The 20,470-nt window shown below is 35.8% G+C and overlaps 1 protein-coding gene across 1 annotated transcript in view; it reads left to right on the forward strand.

Annotated features, from left to right (window-relative positions):
- The window catches only part of LARP1B (La ribonucleoprotein 1B), a 218,251-nt gene that overhangs the window by 54,602 nt on the left and 143,179 nt on the right, over positions 1 to 20,470 (forward strand). The window contains exons 8-9 of the mRNA XM_042782555.1: positions 11,235 to 11,409; positions 15,922 to 16,094. Coding sequence (XP_042638489.1) covers positions 11,235 to 11,409; positions 15,922 to 16,094 — 348 coding nt within the window. The remainder of the gene's footprint in view (positions 1 to 11,234; positions 11,410 to 15,921; positions 16,095 to 20,470) is intronic.

Consider the following 20,470-nt stretch of genomic DNA (forward strand, 5'->3'; position numbering starts at 1 on the left):
ATGCACAGTCCTTCGTGCAGTCCCTGGCTAGCAGGGTGATTTTTAGGTTAATTCTTAAGTCCTACCACCACTCTGGAATCTGCAAGCTGTCTGTGCTGTCAGAATCGCTCACCACCTCTGCCAGACCGCAGCTCCGTATGTCTCCTTTTTTGGTATTTTCACGCAAATTCTTCTGCTAGTTGGGTTTTAGCCCACTTCTATATCCTTCCCTTCAAGGCTCAGGGGTCTAGGATTATCTTCTGTGTCTGTGTTAACTGGTTTCCCTTTTCTTTGTTGAAGAGGGTCTGTGCAGTTTTTCTGCCTAGTCCGCCATCTTGCCGGAACCCAAGAGTTGATGCTTTTGAGTTTTGGTGTTGGGGAGGAATGCTAAGAATACCATGGAATGCTAAAAGAACTAGCAAATCTGTCTTGGAAGAAGTGTATCATCTTGCAAATCTGTCTTGGGAGAAGAAAGATCCTTGAAAGCAATAATGGCCAAACACCATCTCTCATACTTTGGTCATGCTGTCAGAACAAACCATTCCCTGGAGAAGGATATCATGCTTGGTAAAGTAGAAGGTCAGTGAAAAAGGGGAGGGCCCTCAACATGATGGATTGACACAGTGACTGCAATGATGGGTTCAGGTACAGCAACGATCGTGAGGATGGCACAGGGCCTGGCAGTATTTGGTTCTGCTGTACATAGGGTCACTGTTAGTTGGAGTCGACTCAATGGCACCTAACAACAATGACTACTGTTGCCATTTGTATACCTTATTTGTTGAAATCTCTGTTCAAATATTTTTCCATTTTTTAATTCTTATATGTGAATTGTAAGATTTATTGTAGATATAAATACTTTTTAATTTACATATATTTTTTCCCATTCTTTGGCTACCTTTTCCATTTTCTTTCTAGGCTCCTTCTTTTTGTTGTTTTTTAATAAATTTTTTCCTGCATCTTTTATATAGAAAATATTCAAGTCTACAGAAAAGTTGAAAACGTAGTAAAAGAATGCAATGACCATACATATATACATATCCTTTACATAGATGCACCACTTGTTAACATTTTGCATGCTTAGCTATACATATACAGCGAGATTTCTTTCTCCTGAATTGTTTGCAGACCTCATGACATTTTATCCTGAAATAATTCATGTGCAGCGACTAAGAAGAAGAACATTTTTCTCCATAATCACAGTATCTGTATCACCCAGAAAAAGTTAACACTGATTCAGTAATATCTTTGCAAATGTAATGTGAGCCATTTTAAAAATTTTCTCCATTTCAAAAATACCTTCAACTACTTTTTTTCTTAATTCAGAATTCAATAAAAGTTCAGTCAGTGTCTGTCTTCTACCCAGAACCAGTTAGCACTTTCTTCAGGATTTTGAGAGAAATTCTTTCTTGCTGAGCTTCTAGTACAAATCTTAGGCTTCATGTGCAGACCAATATGCTTTCCTGTCTTGGGCTATGACCCAAGATTGATGTAACAAAGCTCTTTTCCAGGTCTTCTCCAGAGCCTAGTTCCATAAACAATGTTTTCATTTTCTCTTAACTCATCTGTGGATATCAGTGACTTCCTTGCTAAATGTACCAAACTTAAATTAATCTAGTCTGTTTTCATCTTCCTTTTAAAAACATTTTTAATCTTCCTTCAGCCCTGTCACTCTTCTTGCCCCATATTTGGACCTCAGAATCATTTTTCTGTGCTCTCATTAAATATGCCCCTCTTTGAAGAGCAAAAAATTTTGAATATGTATGTGTTCCATGCTTTAAAAAGTGTGTGGAAGAAAATCCAGTTTTTTAAAACAACGCAAAAATAATCATTTGGTATTTGTTGGTATGTAATTAATGATTCTGTGTTTATGAAAATACTACTTTAAGACATGCCATAATGTATTTTTAAATAGATAATAACTATTTAAATAACTTAAGTTTCTATGTTCTGTATTTTTAAGAAACAAATTTTTCCTGCAAATTTTTTTATCTGAGCAAAATAGGATTGTGATTCATAGTAAAATGAGCTTATTAACTACTGCCATTGTCTGTTCTATTGCAAAGGTCCAACTCAACTGTCATTTTCCATGACATTTCCCAAACCTATAGCAATACAGAAGTAATACATAAAAGGAAGTTTTGTGGTTGCTATTATAGTTAGCATTATTGGTCTAGTAGCTGGTGGCACAGTGTGGTAGTCAAGTTGTATGTCAACTTGATTTTGGCCTGGTTGAGTGGCTGGGTAGCTGAGTGTAATATTCCCCATGATGAGGCTAGTAATCAACTCCCTGATGGTATCTACTGTGAGCAGCTGAGTAGCTGCCTTAGGGATGTGGTCTGCTTCCCGTATGTAAGAAGCAGCTTTGAGAATGGTCTCTAGCTTATGGCACGCTTGAACGCATGTAGCCATGTCATTGTTCAGCAGCCTACCATGCTCTGCCAACCTTGGGACTTTGTTGTTGTTGTTGTTGTGTGCTGTCGAGTCGGACCCAACTCATAGCGACCCCTCCTTGGGTTTCCGAGGCAGTATCACTACGGAAGTAGATTGCCCCATCTTCCTTCCGAGGAGTGGCTGGTGGGTTTGAACCGCCAGCTTTCTGGTTAGCAGTCAAGTGCCTTAGCCACTATGCTACCAGAGCCCCGGGACTTTAGTAGACTTTAATTAATGGCTTGTTGTGTGGTTTGGTAACATCGGGACTGTGCCTTTTTACTTGTCACCTTTGGCTTGTTAATCTCAGCAGCCAGCAGCAATCTGAGTGAAGAAAAGCCTCTAACCTCTTCCTATTCTAGCCGGGAGCAGGAGGCAGAGTTGAAGCCCAAGGCCGAGGGCTTTTCACCCAGCCCCTAGAACCTGGCACTTTGAACTTGGATTTAAAACCTCCAAACTGTGAGAATAAACTCCTGTTTGTTCAAGCTATCCCATTTGTGGTACATTTTTTGTTAGAGCAGCACAGAGGTAGCCAAGACATACAGTAAGAAATAACCACCAGTATAAAGCAGAAACATGTAAGCATAGCAATTTAAAATAGCATTAACCTGAATTAACTTTCATTATGCACCTGCCATTTGTAATAGTGGGAAAGGTGTCCCTTTTCTGCCAAAAGGGTAAGACTTCATTAGGCTTTGCAGTATAAAAACACAGTGATTAAGAGCATAGGCTTGAGAAGCCTGCATATACATCCCTAAAGCTCTGGGAGTTTGGACAGTATCCCAAGACTTCTGTAAAATAAGGATTTTAACAATGATACTTATTTCATAGGGTTGTCGTGAAGGTGGAATGCGTTCATGACAATATCTGGCATGTAGAATCTGTTGCAATTCCAACTCATAGTGGCCTTAAGGACAGAATAGAACTTTTACATCTTTTCCTGATGAGTGGCTGGTGGGTTCCAATCATTGACCTTTTGGTCAGCAGCTGAGTAGTTCAGTAATTCTAAGTAAGTATTGCTGTTACTGTTAGTCTTCAAGGATTAGTTTTACCAATGACTTCTTTTCTGCTTGTTCATTTGTTTTCTGTCAGTTTCTCAGTGTATTTGAATATGCTCAGGTCTTTTCATTTTTGAAAAAACTATCAAGAGGTGCAAAATACTGCAGCTGATTCTCACGTCTGTCCTGGTTGAGTGTGCCTCCTTTACAGCCAAAATTCTTGAATGTTTCCTTCCCTCCCATTCATTTTCATCTTATTGTATTCTTGATTCTTACCCCATAACTGACATTTGTGTCCTTTTGTTAGATTCAGTTGCTCCTGGCTCTGTAGCTTACCACTTGTGTAAGTCAAACTAAGTTCATACTTGTTTTTTTTTCATTTTTAAAATAGGGCACGTGATAGTTAAGGTTTTTTACAGTGATAACTCAAAATATGTGCTGTTCTTTCGTATCTCTGGGTCTTTGTACATACAAGTCTTTCTCCTTACAGCCCGGCCACAGGCGATACAACATCTGTATATTGTAGCACTGATAATCATAATAATGAGTCTGTCATTAAGTCATTGACAAAAGGACTAATATTGATACCAAGTCAGGTAAAGCCTCAGGTACCCAGAAATAGTAACTATATACAGTCGCTCATTCTTTAGTTCAGATAGTTCAGGATAAGCAAGATTTTTTTTTTTTTTTCTCTCCATAATATGTTTTAGTGAAGGCTTATATAGCAGTTCAGTTCCCAGTCAACAATTTCTACTTAAATTGTTTGGTAACATCAGTTGCATTCTTTACGATGTATGAACATTCTCATTCTTTCCATTCTGGTTCTATATTCATTAATCTAGCTTCCGGTAAGACTTGGTTTTAATAAGAGTACATCTTAACTCTGCTTTGTCTGGGTATTTCACATAATTTAGTGTGTGGTATAGTATTTTCTGTATAATCTTTCCAAGTCTTAAATCATGACAGTTATGCTTCTTGTTCTCTTTATTTTCTTTTTAGATTTATTCTTTTTTTCAATAGGGAATTAATTCCACATGATTCAAAATTTATAGTATATGTAGTGAAAAATTTCCTTTCTATCACCAACAGTGAACCAGCTACCCTTTTTGGAAGCAATCAGTGTTATTCATTTCTTATAGAGACTTTCTGAGACAGTTCATGTTTATATGATCAAATTTTTTCCCCACTTATACAAAGTCTATTACTGTACTACATAAAAACTGTTCTGCCCCTTGTTTTTTTTAATTAAAAAAAAAACACCACATTTAGGGAGATCCTTCATTAGGTGTACATAAAGCATTTTTGAGTCCCACTCTCCCCAACAAATTTTCTGTCATTTTTAAAAATTTTTTTGAGTCGTAATTTGTGTATTAGGTTATAAACCATAAGGTTATAGATTGATTGATTTTTCCTCATGTATACACCTGTGTAACTGCTACCCAGATTATGATACAGAACATTTTCAACTCCTCAGCAAGCTCCCTTATGCCCCTTCTTAGTCAATATCACTACCCCTTTACAAAGGTAATAGCTTTTCAGATGTCTGTCACCTGTTTATGAATTTCACATAAATGGAATTATACATGATGTATTCTTTTATATCTGCCTTCTTTTGCTCATTATTTCTGTGAAATAATGTTGGTGTGTAGCAATTGTGGATTTTCCATTTCTGGGGGTGGTATTCCATTATATGAATATAATACTGTTTTCCATACTCCTGTTGATAGACATTTATGTTTTTTTCCAGCTCAGGTCTGTAATATTGCTGTGGAACATTTGTATATATTTCTTGGTTGACGTAATGATTAATTATTTTCTGTGAACTTGATGTATAACAGGATATACACATGCTTAGGTTTTATCAATACCAATAAACATTTTTGTAAAATATTTAACCAGTTAAAGTCACCACTATTGAGATTTTGACTTATTTTAGATCATTTTGAGAGAGTTCAAAGCCATAAGAAAGTGTCAGAGTTTATTCATTTATTTCAAAATTAGGTATAAACAACATGCAGTAAAATACAGAGATCTTATGTATGGTACTCTGTTTGATGAGTTTTGAAAATTGTATAAGAATATCCCAAGAAGCATACAGAATATTTACGTTACTCCAGGTGCTTTTTTGTAGCCTTTTCTAGACATCCCACACACCATCCTCAACTACTTTTCTAATTTCTATTACCGTCTATTAGTGTAGTCTCTTCTTGGTGTTTGTGTAAGTGCAGTTCTTCAGCTCTGACCTTTTGTTTCTGAGGTTCATTCATGTTCTTGTACAAATGATTAGTTCCTTCCTCTTTTGCAGTTTATCTTTTCTCCTGTTGATGGTTACTATGACTTAAGAGTAGAACACTGGAACATAATTTGTTAAAAAATTTTTATACTTTTTTTTGTGAGTTGGGTGAAATTTTATAGAGCAGAATTCATTTTTCATTTAATAGTTCTTACACATTTTGTTTTGTGATATTGATTGCAGTCCTTCCAATGTAGCAGGTCTCTTCCCTTTTCCTCTCTGTGGTTACCTTTTCCCTGTGTCCTTCTTTCCTATGCATTTCTACCTTCCGTGTGTTTTCCCTGCACAAATGCTACCTTTCTGGTATCCCATGGTTGATTGTTCTAAGGAGTACACATCACTGGTGTAATTGTTTGCCCCATAGGGCTGTCTGTTGTTTGGCTGAAAGTTAAGCCATGGGAATTAATTCAGTTCAGGTGTGGGTGACTAGGGACCATAATCTTGGGGGTTTCACCAGTCTCTGTCTGACCAGTAAGTCTGGTTTTGGTTAGGATTTTGAGTTTTGTTCTACATTTTGCTCCCACTCTATCCCGGATCTCTAACTTTTATCCCTTTCCAAGTGGTTTGCAGTAGTAGCTGGGTACCATCTAGTTCTTCTGGTCTCAGGGTCAAGGAGGCTGAGATTCCCATGATCCGTTTGTCCCTTGGATTAATTGCTTCCAGGCATGTTTGATTTTGTTCACTCTTCTTTGTTCTGGATGAAGAGAGAGCAGTAGTTGCATTTAAGATGGCTGCTAACAAGCTTTTAAGAGCCCAGTTACCACTCACCAAAATAGAATGTAGAATGTTTTTGTGTAGTGTGTTTTGCCAATTGAATTTGATGTCTCTTGTGACTGTGGTCACAAGCCTGCAGGCCCAGCAACTCCCTCAGGGTTTTTGGTCGTGGCTTAGAAGTTGTAAGTTTGTCCCCATTCGCTTTAATGTTTATATATATATATATATGTGTATGTGTATATATATATACATATATATTTTATGTATTTATATATGTGTGTGTGTGTATACATATGCACACACACACACATATCTGGCAGACCTATATATGGTCATGGGTATATTCCTGTTCACCTACCCATATTTGATCTTGCTTGTCTACCTATTTATCCGTCCATACATTAATGTTTGTTATTACTGATAATGCAGTATTGTGTATGTAAGACATTTGGCTGCTAACCAGAAGGCTGGCATTTCAGACCCACCAGCTGTTCCATGATAGGAAGATGAGGCAATCTACTTCTGTAAAGATATACAGCCTTGGAAACTCAATGGGGGTCACTATGAGTCGAAATGGACTTGATAGCAGTGGGTTTTTTTTTTTTCTTTCTTTTTTAGTTTTGTTTCCTGTACCTTTTGTGTACCTTTCTGTGTCCTCCTTTTCCTTAGTGATACTGTTCTGGTCACCTACTTTTGGTATATTGCCTTTCCCTTCACCCAGATCAGTATGTGTCTCTTACCTAGCTAGCATTTTCTGTCTTCTCTCCTCCCATCCATGGTAACCAACAAAGAAAGTTTCATTGTGTGTGTAGTCCTTTCCTTGACTTTTTATAATAGTGGACTCATACAGTATTTGTCCTTCTGTGGATTGGCTTTGTTGACTCAGCATAATGTCCACCAAGTTCATGCATGTTACGAGTTGTTTCATGGGTTCTTCGTTATTCTTCAATATTGCATAGTATTCTATCATGTGTATATATCATAGTTTGGTTATCTATTCATCTGTTGATGGACACTTAAGTTGTTTCCCTCTCTTTGCTATTATGATGCTACAATTAACATGGGTGTGCATATAGCTATTTGTGTCCCAGTTCTCATTTCTTTAGGATACCTAGTAGTGGGATTGCTGGGTCAAATGGTCTATTTCCAACTTTTTAATGAAGCACCATACTATTTTCCACAGTGGTTGTACCATTTTATGGTCTCATGAGCAGTGTATGAAAGTTCCAATCTCTCCACATCCTTGCCAGCATTTGTTGTGTCCTGTCTTCTTGAACTTTGGTAATATTGCTGGGGTGAGACAGTACCTCTGTTGTTTTAATTAGTATCTCGCTTATCTTTTTTGTGTGTGCATCTTTGGTTATGTTTGGTAGCGTCTATGCCATAAATAAGGACCCCTCCATTTGCCTCTATTTTGTCTTTGATGAACTTTATAATTTTAGGTTTTACATTTAGGTCTTTGATCCATCTTGAGTTCGTTTTTGTGCATGCTATGAGGTATGGATCTTGTTTTATTTTTCTGCAGATGGGTATCCAGTTGTGCTAGCACTATTTGTTAAAGAGACTGTCTCTTATCCATGTAATACATTTTGGCCTTTGCAAAGATTACTTGTCCATAGATAGATGGATCTATTTCTGGGCTCTCAATTCTGTTCCACTGGTCTGTGTGTCAGTCATTGTACCAATACTAGATTGATTTGACTATTGTGACTGTATAGTAGGTTTTATCAGGAAGTGTGAGACTTCCCACTTTGTTGTTCTTCTTAAGTAGTCTTTTCTTGGCTTTTGTGTAAATGTAATTCTTCTGTCTCTGATCTTTTGTTTTTGAGGCTCATTCTTTTTTTTTTCTTTTTAGTGTGATTTGGGTGAAAATTTACAGAGCAAATTCACTTTCTATGCAGCAGTTCACATACACTGTCTCATGATATTGACCACAGTTTACCACAATGCAACAGCTCCCCTCCCGCTTCCTCCCCATAGTTACCTCTTCCCAGTGTCCATCCTTCCATGCACTCCTGCCCCCTGAGCTGTCTCCCTGTGCATAAGCAGCCCTTCTTTCTCCCATGATTGTTCTCTCCAAGGAGTGTATCTACCTGAGGTAAATGTTCAACTCATTTGAGGCTCATTCTTGTTTTTGTATGAATCAATAGTTCCTTCCTTTTTTGGTGAGTAGCATTGCATTGTGCCCTGGTGGCGTAGTAGGAGCTCTGGTGGCTTAGTGCCTCAGGCATTTGACTGCTAACCAGAAGGCTGGCGGTTCAAACCCACCAGCCTCTCTTAGGAAGGAAGATTAGTCAATCTACTTCTGTAGTGAATACCACCTTGGAAATCCAAGGGGGGGGTCGCTATGAGTTGGATCTGACTTGACGGCAGTGAGTTTGGTTTTTTGGTTTATTGCATTGTGTTGAATGTAATGCAGTTTATATTTTTTATTTTACTGTTGACGGTTACTGTGACTTAAGAGTGGAATCACTGGGACGTAATATCCTGTAAGGTATTTTTTTTAAATACTCAGAATGTTTCTTGAATTGTCTTTAGAACAGCAAACTTCTCACTGCATTCCACTTCTCTTTTTCATTGATGTTTTTGTAGAGTCTAGGCTAGTTTCCTTATCTGGATTTGGCAAGAATACCGTGTGGGTGGTATATATTTCCCATTGCATCTTGCTGAGTAGCCAGATTTGTCCCATTGTTAATCCTAAATTTGCTTATTTCTTATGATCATGTCTTCCAGATTTCTCTATTGTAAAATACTTTTCTCCTTTAAAATGCATATACTTACAGGTAATATTTTATAAAGCTCTGTGATGAATATCCTGTTCTTCACCACCCTTCCCTATTGGTATTAAGTCATTGATAATCCTAACCTAATTGAATTACTGAATTGGTGGTTGCATAAGTGGAGGATTTTCTCATTGTTTTATTACTTTTACATTTATTAGCTGGCACTCTTTTATAAAGAACAAGTTTCCCTTTCCTCAGTTCTTCCTTCCCCCTTTTAAATTTGGTGTATTATAATCCTTTACCATAATTATATTTGATGCTCAAACTCAAATTTGGTAGGTGGAACCTCTTTCTAGCCAGTGCTTGTATTTTGGTTTGTATCTATGTTTTCTGTCACAAGATACTCATCAACTTCATCTTGTGCTTTTCCTGCTTTAGCTCTTTAATATACCCTTTCTACAAGGGACTTTTCTTTTCAGTAGGGAATGTTAGATAGCAAGATCTGGATGCTAAGTGTACTCTTAACTACTGGGGTATTATTGCTTACTGGTCCTTCAGTGGACAAAAGTAGAAAATATGTGTTTGGAAAACAAACACACAAACAGATGTCATCATTTCTAAGCTAATGACATAATATTCTTTCTTATCTTCCTCTGTCCTATATTTCAGATTCCTTTTCTTGCGGTGAAGATCCTGATTCTCATGAAAGGAGTTTGTTTTTGAATAAATTTTAATCCGTTTCAAAGTCATGTCTAATAGAAAATATAAGTTGAGAGTTAAGTACTATACTAATATTAAGGGCATACAAATGTGAAGTTCTTAAAGTAACACGTAGTGTGTTCTTGAATTAAAATATACTCACTGCCATTGACTTGATTCTGGCTCATAGCAACCCTATAGAACAGAAGAAAGCTGCCACATTGTATTTCCTAGGCTATAAATCTTAATAGGATCAGACTGCCTCATCTTTCTCGTAGAGCAGCTGGTAGATTTGAACTGCCAACCTTTTGGTTAGCAGCCTTAACCACTGAGCCACCAGGGCTCCTTGAATTAAAACATAATGATTTTAATTTTTAAAAGTTAATAATGGTGTATGTTAAGAGTTTTATGTTACACATTTTGCATTTATTCTTATTTAATTCTTAAAAGGTGAGAGAACCCTTGAATTTTAGTTAGAATTCAGATAAGGCTTTAATTTTTATTTTGAAGAAATTCTGGTTTTATTTTATCCTTGAGTTACATCACAGTTATTTGTGAGAGGCACTATAGCTTAATGGCTGACAGTTTTAGTGGTAGACAGATCATGATTTTGAGTCTTGATGCTGCCTCATATTTATTAGATCTGTGATCTTTGTCACGTTATTTTTTTAACCTTAGTTTTCTCATCTATGAATTGAAGGTAACACTTACTTTACAAGTTATCGAGAAGAATTGTGTGTGTGTGTGTGTGTGTAATTCTCACTCAATAAATAGTGATTATTAGTGCAGTAAAATGCCTGAATTTTCTTTAGTGCTTATTATAAGGGAAAAGAGAAGGAAATATGAAAATGAAGAATAAAAATGACCCACTTTTTGCCATCAAGTCGATTCTGACTCATAGCAACGTGATAAGGCAAAGTAGAATTGCCCCATAGGGTTTCCAAGGCTATAAATCTTTACAGAAGAGTGCGTCATTTTTCTCCTGTGGAATGCCTGGTGGATTTAAACCACCAACTTTTTGATTAGCAGATGAATGTTTTAACTACTGGCAGTAAAATTTAATTGAAAGGAAAAGTAGTTTGCTTCTTGTGATACCAAAACAAAACAAAACAAAACTCACTGCTGTCAAGTCGGATGTGGCTCATAGCTACCCCTCATTGGGTTTCCAAGGAGGTATCACTACGGGAGTAGATTGTCCAACTTTCCTTCTGAGGAGTGGCTGGTGGGTTTAAACCACTTACTGTTTATGGCTAGCAGTTAGATGCCTTAGTCACTATGCTACCAGAGCTCCTTCTTGTGATACAGTAATCTTTAAATGACTAATGTATTTCAAAGTAGAGAATATTAGCAATGGAAGATTTTAAGTTCTTTCGTAGCTCAAAAATTCCTATTTATTAGGCATTGAAAGATAGCACAGAAGTGGAAATTGTGGATGAGAAGATGAGAAAAAAGGTAGAGCCAGAAAAATGGCCAATTCCTGGTCCTCCTCCACGTAGTGTGCCACAGACAGACTTCTCTCAATTGATTGATTGCCCGGAGTTTGTACCAGGCCAAGCCTTTGGCTCACATACAGGTAACAGCTTTTCTTTCTTCTAAGCAACCATTGTAACAGTTGGCAATGCTATTTGCTCCAATTTACATATCTTTTTTTAGTTCACTTGGATTGAGTAGGGAGAGTAAAGTTTCCTAAGTGACTTTTCATGCTCTAAATTCTATTCATGTTGCTTCTTACACAGAGCTATAAGTTAAATATAGAGCTAAGAATTATAGATGATGCTCTGTTTTATTTATTGTTCTTAAATTATTTGTGTACTTTTTCTAACCATTTCCTTTTAATTTTATTAAATAATTGGACATATTGTACCAGTCTGCTTGTAAGATTGGTAGATGTTTATGCTTAAAACAAAAGTCTTATACTCAGGAATGGGATAGACTTCCTTTAATTTTGTTACTAATGTATCTCAGCCTTGTTTTGAAAAGATGGGTTACCTACAGTCTAAAAGAGAATTGGGGTTCTCTTAAAAAATTACTATAATTATGGATTAAAAAAATGCTTTTGTTTAGAATTTCCAGAATCTGCTTTAATGTTAAGATTTTTTTTTTTCCTGGATCATTTTTAAGACATTCCCTCTTGGGAAAAAAAATATGTGTGCTTAAACTTTTTTCAGTCAGGGTGATGATCTACTGATGCTCTTGGATGTCACTTGATCGGAATATGCAGTGGAATAGGTGAATCACTGAAATGTCAATAAAAATATTGGAAGAAGTCATGCTGCAGAAATGAAAGCCACCAGGACTGTCTTCTGTGGGAGAATGTCTACTCCAGCTCCTTGGGAAGGAGGTTGGGCCTGCACTACAGTGGAGATAACTACGGTTGTGATGATGATGACAGACAGACCAGAGGACTGCTATTGTTTTTATAGGAGCTGCCCATTTGTATGTAATTGGCCTGGGCTGCATGGGCTAACTTTCATTCATGGTGGGAAAGTTAATTATTATAATACTGGAAATATTACAAGATTTTGTCTTTTCCTTCCAGAGTTGTGTACATCAGTAATACAGAAATAGACTTGAATGGCATTTCCTTGATTATTAGGTCTTTTGTTGTTTGATTTGTCCTTCAATATAGTATATATTGCGTAACGCACATTGTCATGATATTTCATGTGGACTGTAATAATTATTAAATGTGCATATTAAGGGACAAGAAACTTAAGAAATGAGCAAGAGTACATTTTTCTTTGTTTGTCCAATGTATTTTTATTATATCAGTTTAGGAGTCTGACCATCAATAAAGCATTAATGATAGACAGTTTCAAAAGATTTTTTAATCTCCTTTTTCTTTGTTAGTCATCTGTGCTTCCAATCCTAGCAGGCAACTTAGGCAGGTGTTTTAAAAATTGCTGAAAACTAATGTGTTTCTTTTTTTTTTTTTTAAGTGTACAATGGCTGATTATACAAGTGAGATTTATTTATTGTGTAAACTTGGGTCCAAGATGACATTTTTAACTTGCTTATGAACAGGCATTTGGTAAATTAGATAAAATGGAAAATTCTTTTTCCACAAGATAGCTAAGTTAGTTCAGTCAGGTTGATGATACCTGTGCATTAACCATTTATGCATTGTTAATAAAATTATTAAAAGAATATCATAATGCCTTTTCCTTTTTGTTTTTAATATATGCTCAAATGCATGCATATACATATTGGCAGAAACAAGCCAATATTTTTATAAGAAACTACTAAATCCAGTGAAGAGTCATCAAAAATTTGAAAAGAAAATAAGGGATAGGCAGACCAGACTATCTTTACATGAACTTATGGGTAGAGAAAAGTAAGGAAACTTTTATCTGTACCCCTTTTATCTTAAATTAGAAGACTCAAATTTTTAAAAACAAATACTGAAGGGGGTTTGCATGGTAAAATACTCCTAATATTTTGGTTGTAGTGCCTAAGGCATTTGACTGCTAACCAGAAGGCTGGTGGTTCAAACCCACCAGACACTCCTTGAAAAGGCAGACTGGACAATGTACTTCTGTAGAGGTACCGCCTCAGAAACCCAAGGAGGGATCGCTATGAGTTGGAATCGACTCAATAGCAGTGTTTGGTTTTGGTTTCATCAGAGAAATAAATAGTCTATTTTCTTCTAAATGGGTGTTGAATTGTCTAACATAGGTTAAACCTTTGGACTGAGCAGAGGGCCCTAATGCCATAGAAAAACTTGATGAGGATAAATAGTAAAGATGTTACTTTTGAAATTTAGGTTTTGCATTGCTGTGCACATAGCATTGTAATATCAATACTAATTAAATAAAAAGGATTTCATTTACAAAAATTGAGAGATCGGGTACCTGGCAATCTTACAGGTTTGTTTTTGTTTTTGTTTCTAATGTTTGTGAGAATCCCTAATCATCGAATACTAGGATTTCCTTTGAAATATGTAGAAGTACTCTTGAAAGTGCCACATGTAAGATACATATTTTTTTTTAAAGAAACCTGTGTAATTACCCAGAACTGTGATTCCTCTAGGGTGGATTAAAGAAAAAAAGTCATACCAAATAGATGATATGGACTATATGTGGTGATTTATCTTTGGAGAACCAAATTACAATTTTAATGCATAAAAGCAGTGAAGATAAATATTTTCAGTTATATTTTCACAAATTGTAACAAGTGTTAAAGTATGTTTCTAAATAATTTTTTGTCTGTAAATAAGCTTAATGTCACAATAATCCAAGTCATCCTATTTGAGCTCATTTTGCCATGGAAAGTTAGGGGTTTACCATTATGCTTAAGCTTTAACAATGTAGTTTGAAAAAATTTCTTTCATTGTAAAAGAAAACACAGAACCACCCCTCAGAGCATACATATTGCTTAATTATTATAAGTTGAACATTTTTAAAAAATCTTAATTATTCTAAAACTGTTCTAAATTTTATTTTCTTAGCCAAAGTCTTTGAAAGAGCTATTTAATGTCATGTTTTCTGAGTAAAAGTGTTTTGATTATAGTAAAATAAAATAACATCATGGTAAAAGAGTAACTCATCTGCATATGGAATTTAACAAATTCTAGTAGTCTTAATAAGTACAAAACATAAAATTTATTTTAGTAATAAGTTTAAATTCAGTGTGACAAAATATCATTATAGTACAATAATCATTATAAAATTTGACATAGTTGACTTTTTTTGTAATCAGGAATATTTTTTACACATCACCGAACCAACCACATTTCAAGGGCTACTATTGTGTTGGAAAGCACACTTCTAGAACTTTATATCAACAAATACCTCTTTTTAAAATGATACAGTAAATTTTTAGACACAAATCTAATTGTTGAGTCCTGAAACTGATAGAAGGTCCATGGGGGGAGATCCATCTTATATTAGCATATAGTGGATGAAAGTAAAATCTTGGAATAAAACCCAAATTCTGGGAATACATCTTTGCATTTTCATTTAGTAAATAAAAAGACTGCTAGTGCTAATTTATTTTAGTTTTTTGCATGTGACATCTTTGCAGTACTTTCCGGGAATTGACTTCATTATCAGGAGAAGATGTTATAAACCCGACTCATAGCGACCCCTCCTTGGGTTTCCAAGGCAGTAACACTGTGGAAGTAGATTGCCTAACTTTCCTTCTGAGGAGTGGCTGTACGTTTGAACCACCGGCCTTGTGGTTAGCAGTCAAATGCTTAGGCACTATGCTAACAGAGCTCCTTAGAATCCTATAATATGAATTATTTCTAAAAATCCTATAGTATGATTTGTTTCTAAAACATTTTTATTCAAAGTTAAGTCCATGTTGCATCTTCAGGCTGGAAGATCAACATAAAATTTAAAATATATCTGGTCAAAATATTCTTTGCCTTTTGAAAATATACATATGAAGAAAATTATTTCGGTTTTATTTATATAGTATATAAAGATTTTGATTAAAAGAAAGCAAATTGACAGACTTCTGTCATGGTATGGAGAAAGGCCTTTTAAATTCCAGTAGTTCATCAGTGTTATTGCTAGGGCTGTACACTTTAATAATGTGACATTCTATTCCTTACAGTATCCAGTGTGAGACAAGGTAGGAAGTGGAAATACTACATTTATTATATTTATGTCAAATTTTGTTAAGCAAAGGAAATGTGAAAAGTGTGAGTAATGCTGCCTTAGTTTATATCCTATTGGGACAATGAGGGACTAATTTCACATTGAATAAAATAAGCATTTAAATTAACTGACATAATAGCATTTGAGATTCCATCATTTCATTGTAATTCATAATTTTAATCCAAGATGTCAACGAGAACTTGACTCCAAAATATATGTACTGTCATAATTAGTTACTAACCCACTCTGATATTCTTGAGAGGTCTGAGTGAATTTGGTGATACTCCTTTTAATTCAGTGGCTTCACCTTCAGAAGATCTTACAAGCTCTTCATGTTTGAAAATCACTGGAAAGGTTATCATTGACCCATTGGTTTGTCATGTTTTTGTGAGAAAAAAATGATCAAGCCCAACTTAAAAAAAGGAAATCTATTTTATAATACAAGTCAGTATTTTAACTGTAGAACTAATTTAAAATTTTAGAGTCTGCTCCAAACTCTCCAAGAATTGGAAGTCTACTGGGTTCAAAGAAAAATACAGAAACAAGTACTCTTCAAGCAATATCTAGGGTTTTGTCTGCCAGTTTGCCTGATTTGGACTCAGAGTCTTGGATGGAAGTTAAAAAGAGACATCGTCCTTCACCAGTGAAATTGCAGGTAAGTTGTTACAGACCAGGTAAAATGTGTTATACCTTGGGTGCAGTGTAAGGTCAGCATGTTTTACTGTATTTCTGAACATAATTTAAGAATATTTGACTTAGCTTTTTTGTGACTAAATTTGGAGTCCCTGGGTGCTGCTAAGGGTTAATATGCTCAGCTGCTAACTTTTCTTTAGTATCTGTTTTCATACATTTAGAAAATGTTCTTAAATTTTTTTAATTGTGATTTGGGTGAAGATTTACAGAGCAAATTCACTTTCCATACAGCAGTTCACATATACTTTGTCTCATGTCATTGACCACAGTTTACCACCATGCAACAGCCCCCCTCCCACTTCCTCCCCATAATTACCTCTTCCCAGTGTCCATCCCTGCATACTCTCCTGCCCCCTGAGCTGTCTCCCTGTGCGTAAGCAGCCCTTCTTTCTCCCATGATTATTCTCTCCAAGGCGTGTATGTTCTTAAATTTTGAAGTTACAATCTTGTCAAGTAGTTATAAGGTTCATGAGGGTACGTGTAAGGTTTATTTATATATAATAGGAAATATAGGAAAAAAAAAGAATGTAATTTTTGTGTGGGATATGTGAGGATAGAAAAAGATTATAAAAGGACAAGTGGGTATAGCTGCTGAGGCTGATTGTGTACAATCAAATGCCTCATGGGATTAAGTTCTTTGGTTTGGAGATTTAGGATCATGGTTTCATGGGAGATCCCAGTTAATTGACCTAATACATGTTTAGTATCTCTGTTCTACCTCCTAGTTCATTGCATAGTGGCGGGGGTCTTAAAAACTTGCAAATGACCGTTCATGGTACAATTGATCTCTATTCACCTGGAATAACAGGAAGGAGGAGAACCAATAATTAGAAAGAGGATATGGAATGTGTGGCTAATTGCCTCTATGAACAACTGACTCCTTTGCCACGAGACCATAAAAACTACGTGGTCCACCTCTACACTAAGTCTACTATTAACATTTGATCAAAGATTCCATAGAAGAATCCTGATCAAGAGGTAAAATGCAGAACAGAATTTCAAATTCTCGGGGACTCTAGACATTTTGGAGCCATGGAGGATTGATGAACCCCTGAAACTATTGTCCTGAATTAATCTTTAAACTGAAAACTGAACAGTAGTTTAGCTTAACTAGTGAAAGAAAGATCTATGTTAAGCATTATGCTCTATATGGGATCAAATTGACAATAGCAGCTCAAAAGATAGGACTCATAGGCTTGGGGCGGGGGGCAATGAGTTTATGTTAGTAAAGGAGGAACAACTCAGAAAAAGAAGTTAAGGATGGTTGCAAAATTTGAAGAATGTAATCAGTATCAATAAATTGTAGAAACTGAAATTGGTGTATGTTTTGCTGTGTATAATCTCATCAACAATAAAGTTTAAAGCAAAAAAAGAGGGGCATGTAGTTATAAAACTGTAATAGGTGGAATCCTTATGGTGATGGGATTGCTCTGTGTTTTCATTTTGGTTGTGGAGGCATAAACTTTCATATGTGATAAAATTACATTGATCTAAATACATGCAAACACAACTGAGTATAAGTAAAATTGGTTAAATCTGAATAATATTTGTGGATTGTATCAGTGTCAGTACGTGTTTGTGATATTATACTTTTGTTAATGCTACCATTGAGTGAAACTGGGTAAGGGGTACATAGGATCTCTGTTATTTCTTACAACTGTATGTAAATGTACAGTTAATTCAAAATAAAAATTTGAATTACAAACCTGAAGAGAATGCCAGATACTGAAATATTTCCATATATTTATTCCATATATTCAGTATTCCAAATACTGAAATTTAGCTCTATAAGGAAAAGATAAGTGAAAATATTAGGGGTTAGATGTTGAACAGATCAAGAAGGCTTATAATATTGAAGATTATTATGAACAGAGCTCTTTTATTACAGAAGATTATTATGAACAGAGCTGTTTTATTACAGAAGATTATTATGAACAGAACTCTTTTATTACAGAGCTCTTTTATTAATCTGTATTAATCTTTAATACAGATTATTTTATCTCTGTAATAAAAGGAAGAAAGAAAGCACAAAGGCTTTAAGATAGTAGTTCTTAAATTTTTTTTTAAGCAGAGATGGGAGAGGTGTTCATATTTTGCCTTCCCAGGGGACATTTGACAATGTCCGGAGACATTTTTTGGTTGTTAAAACTGTGAGAATGATACTTCATCTAGTGAGTAAAGGCCAGAGATGCTGCTAAACATCTTCCCAACAACAAAGAATTACCTAACACAAATGTCAGTATAACAGAGGTTAAGAAACCCTGTTGAAATAGAACTTAATTAACAATCATGGTTAAACATGGCATACTAAATGTCACTAAAATAGCACCCCCCGGATGGATTTAGAAGCTCTGGTGCCATAGTACCTAAGGCATTTGACTGCTAACCAGAAGGCTGGTGGTTCAAACCCACCAGCCACTCCTCGGAAGGAAGGTTGGGCAATCTTCTTCCATAGAGATACCGCCTCAGAAATCCAAAGAGGGGTTGCTGTGAGTCAAATTGACTTGACGGCAGTGAGTTTGGTTTCTTTGGTTTTGGATGCATTTTATTTTTCATTTTTGCAGTGTTCCCTCTCCTCCCTCCCACCCCTGATAACCAGGAAAGAAATTTTCCTTCCATATATAAATCTTGCTTTGACTTTTTACAATAATGAACTAATACAGTATTTGTCCTTCTGTGATTGACTTATTTCACTCAGCATAATGTCCTCCAAGTTCATCCACTTTATGTGGTGCTTTGCAAATTGTGCCTTATTCTTTAGGGTTGCATAATATTTCATTGTGTGTATGGTTATCCATTCTTCTGTTGTTGGTCACCTAGGTTGTTTCCATCTTTTTGCTGTTGTAAATAGTGCTGTGGTGAACATGGGTGTGCATATATCTGTTCTTGTCCTGGCTCTCACTTCTTTAAGATATATACCAAGTAATAGGATGGTGGATCAAATAGTATTTCTAACTTTTTAAAGAATTGCCATACTGCTTTCTGCAGTGGTTATATCATTTTATAGTCCCATCAACAATGTATGAGAGTCCTAGTCTCTCCACATCCTCATCAGCATTTGTTACTTTCTGTTTTGTTGAACTTTGCTACTAGCGCTGGGGCAAGATTATATCTCATTCTTGTTTTGATTTGCATCTCTCTGATGGCTAATGATCGTGAACATCTCTTCTTGTGTTTCTTGGCCCACTGAATGTCCTCTTTGGTGAAGTGTCTCTTCATGTCTTCGGCCCATTTTTGAATTGTTTGTCTTTTTGTTGTTGAGGTATTGGAGTTTTCTATAAGTTTTAGAGATAAGTCCCTTGTCAAATAGGTTGTTACTGAGTATTTTTTTTCCCAATCTGTGGGTTCTCGTTTTATTCTTTTGGAGAAGTCTTTGGAAGCACATAAAAATTTAATTTTTTGGAAGGTCCCATTCATCTAGTTTATCTTTTGCTGTTTGTACATTTTGGGTTGTTCTTGACAGTCTATTTATGCCATAAATTAGGGCCCCTAAATTTGCCCCTATTTTTTCCTTGAGGAACTTTATAGTTTTAGGTTTCACATTTAAGTCTTTGATTCATCTGGAGTTAATTTTTGTGTATGGTGTGAGGTACAGATCTTGTTTTATTTTTCTGCAAATGAACATCCAGTTTTGCCAGTGCCATTTGTTAAAAAAACCCTCTCTTCCCCATTTAATGGGTTTTCTGCCCTTTGTCAAAAATCAGCTGACCATAGGTTGATGGATCTATTTCTGGGTTCTTAATTCTGTTCCACTGTTCTTTTGTCTGTCATTGTACCAATACCAAGCTGTGTTTTGACTACTATGGCTGTATGTAGGTTTTGAGATCCAAGAGCGTGAGACCTACTTTGTTCTTCTTCAGTAGTGCTTTATTTATCTAAGGTCTGTTTCCTTTCCATGTAAAGTTAGTGATTGGTTTTTCCATATCCTTAAAGAATGTTGATGGGGGCTGGATTGGGATTGCATTGAATATATAGTTTACTTTGGGTAGTGTTGACATTTTCACAGTGTTCAATGAGCATGGTATGTTCTTCCATTCATGTAGATCTCTTACAGTTTTCTGAAGTAGTGTTTTGTAGTTTTCTTTGTTCAGGTGTTTTGTGTCCCTGGTAAGATTTATTCCCAAGTATTTTAGGGAGCTCTGGTAGCGTAGTACCTAAAGGTACTTGACTGTTAACCAGAAGGCTGGTGGTTCAAACCCAACAGCCACTTCTCGGAAGGAAGATGGGGCAATCTACTTCTATAGTGATACTGCTTCAGAAACGCAAGGAGGGGTCGCTATGAGTTGGGTCTGACTCGACGGCACGTAACAACAACAACAACAATTATAAGTGGTATTG

This window comes from Orycteropus afer, unplaced genomic scaffold (assembly GCF_000298275.1).
Source record: "Orycteropus afer afer isolate SDZICR_OR568_19922 unplaced genomic scaffold, OryAfe1.0 scaffold00367, whole genome shotgun sequence".
NCBI lineage: Eukaryota > Metazoa > Chordata > Mammalia > Tubulidentata > Orycteropodidae > Orycteropus > Orycteropus afer.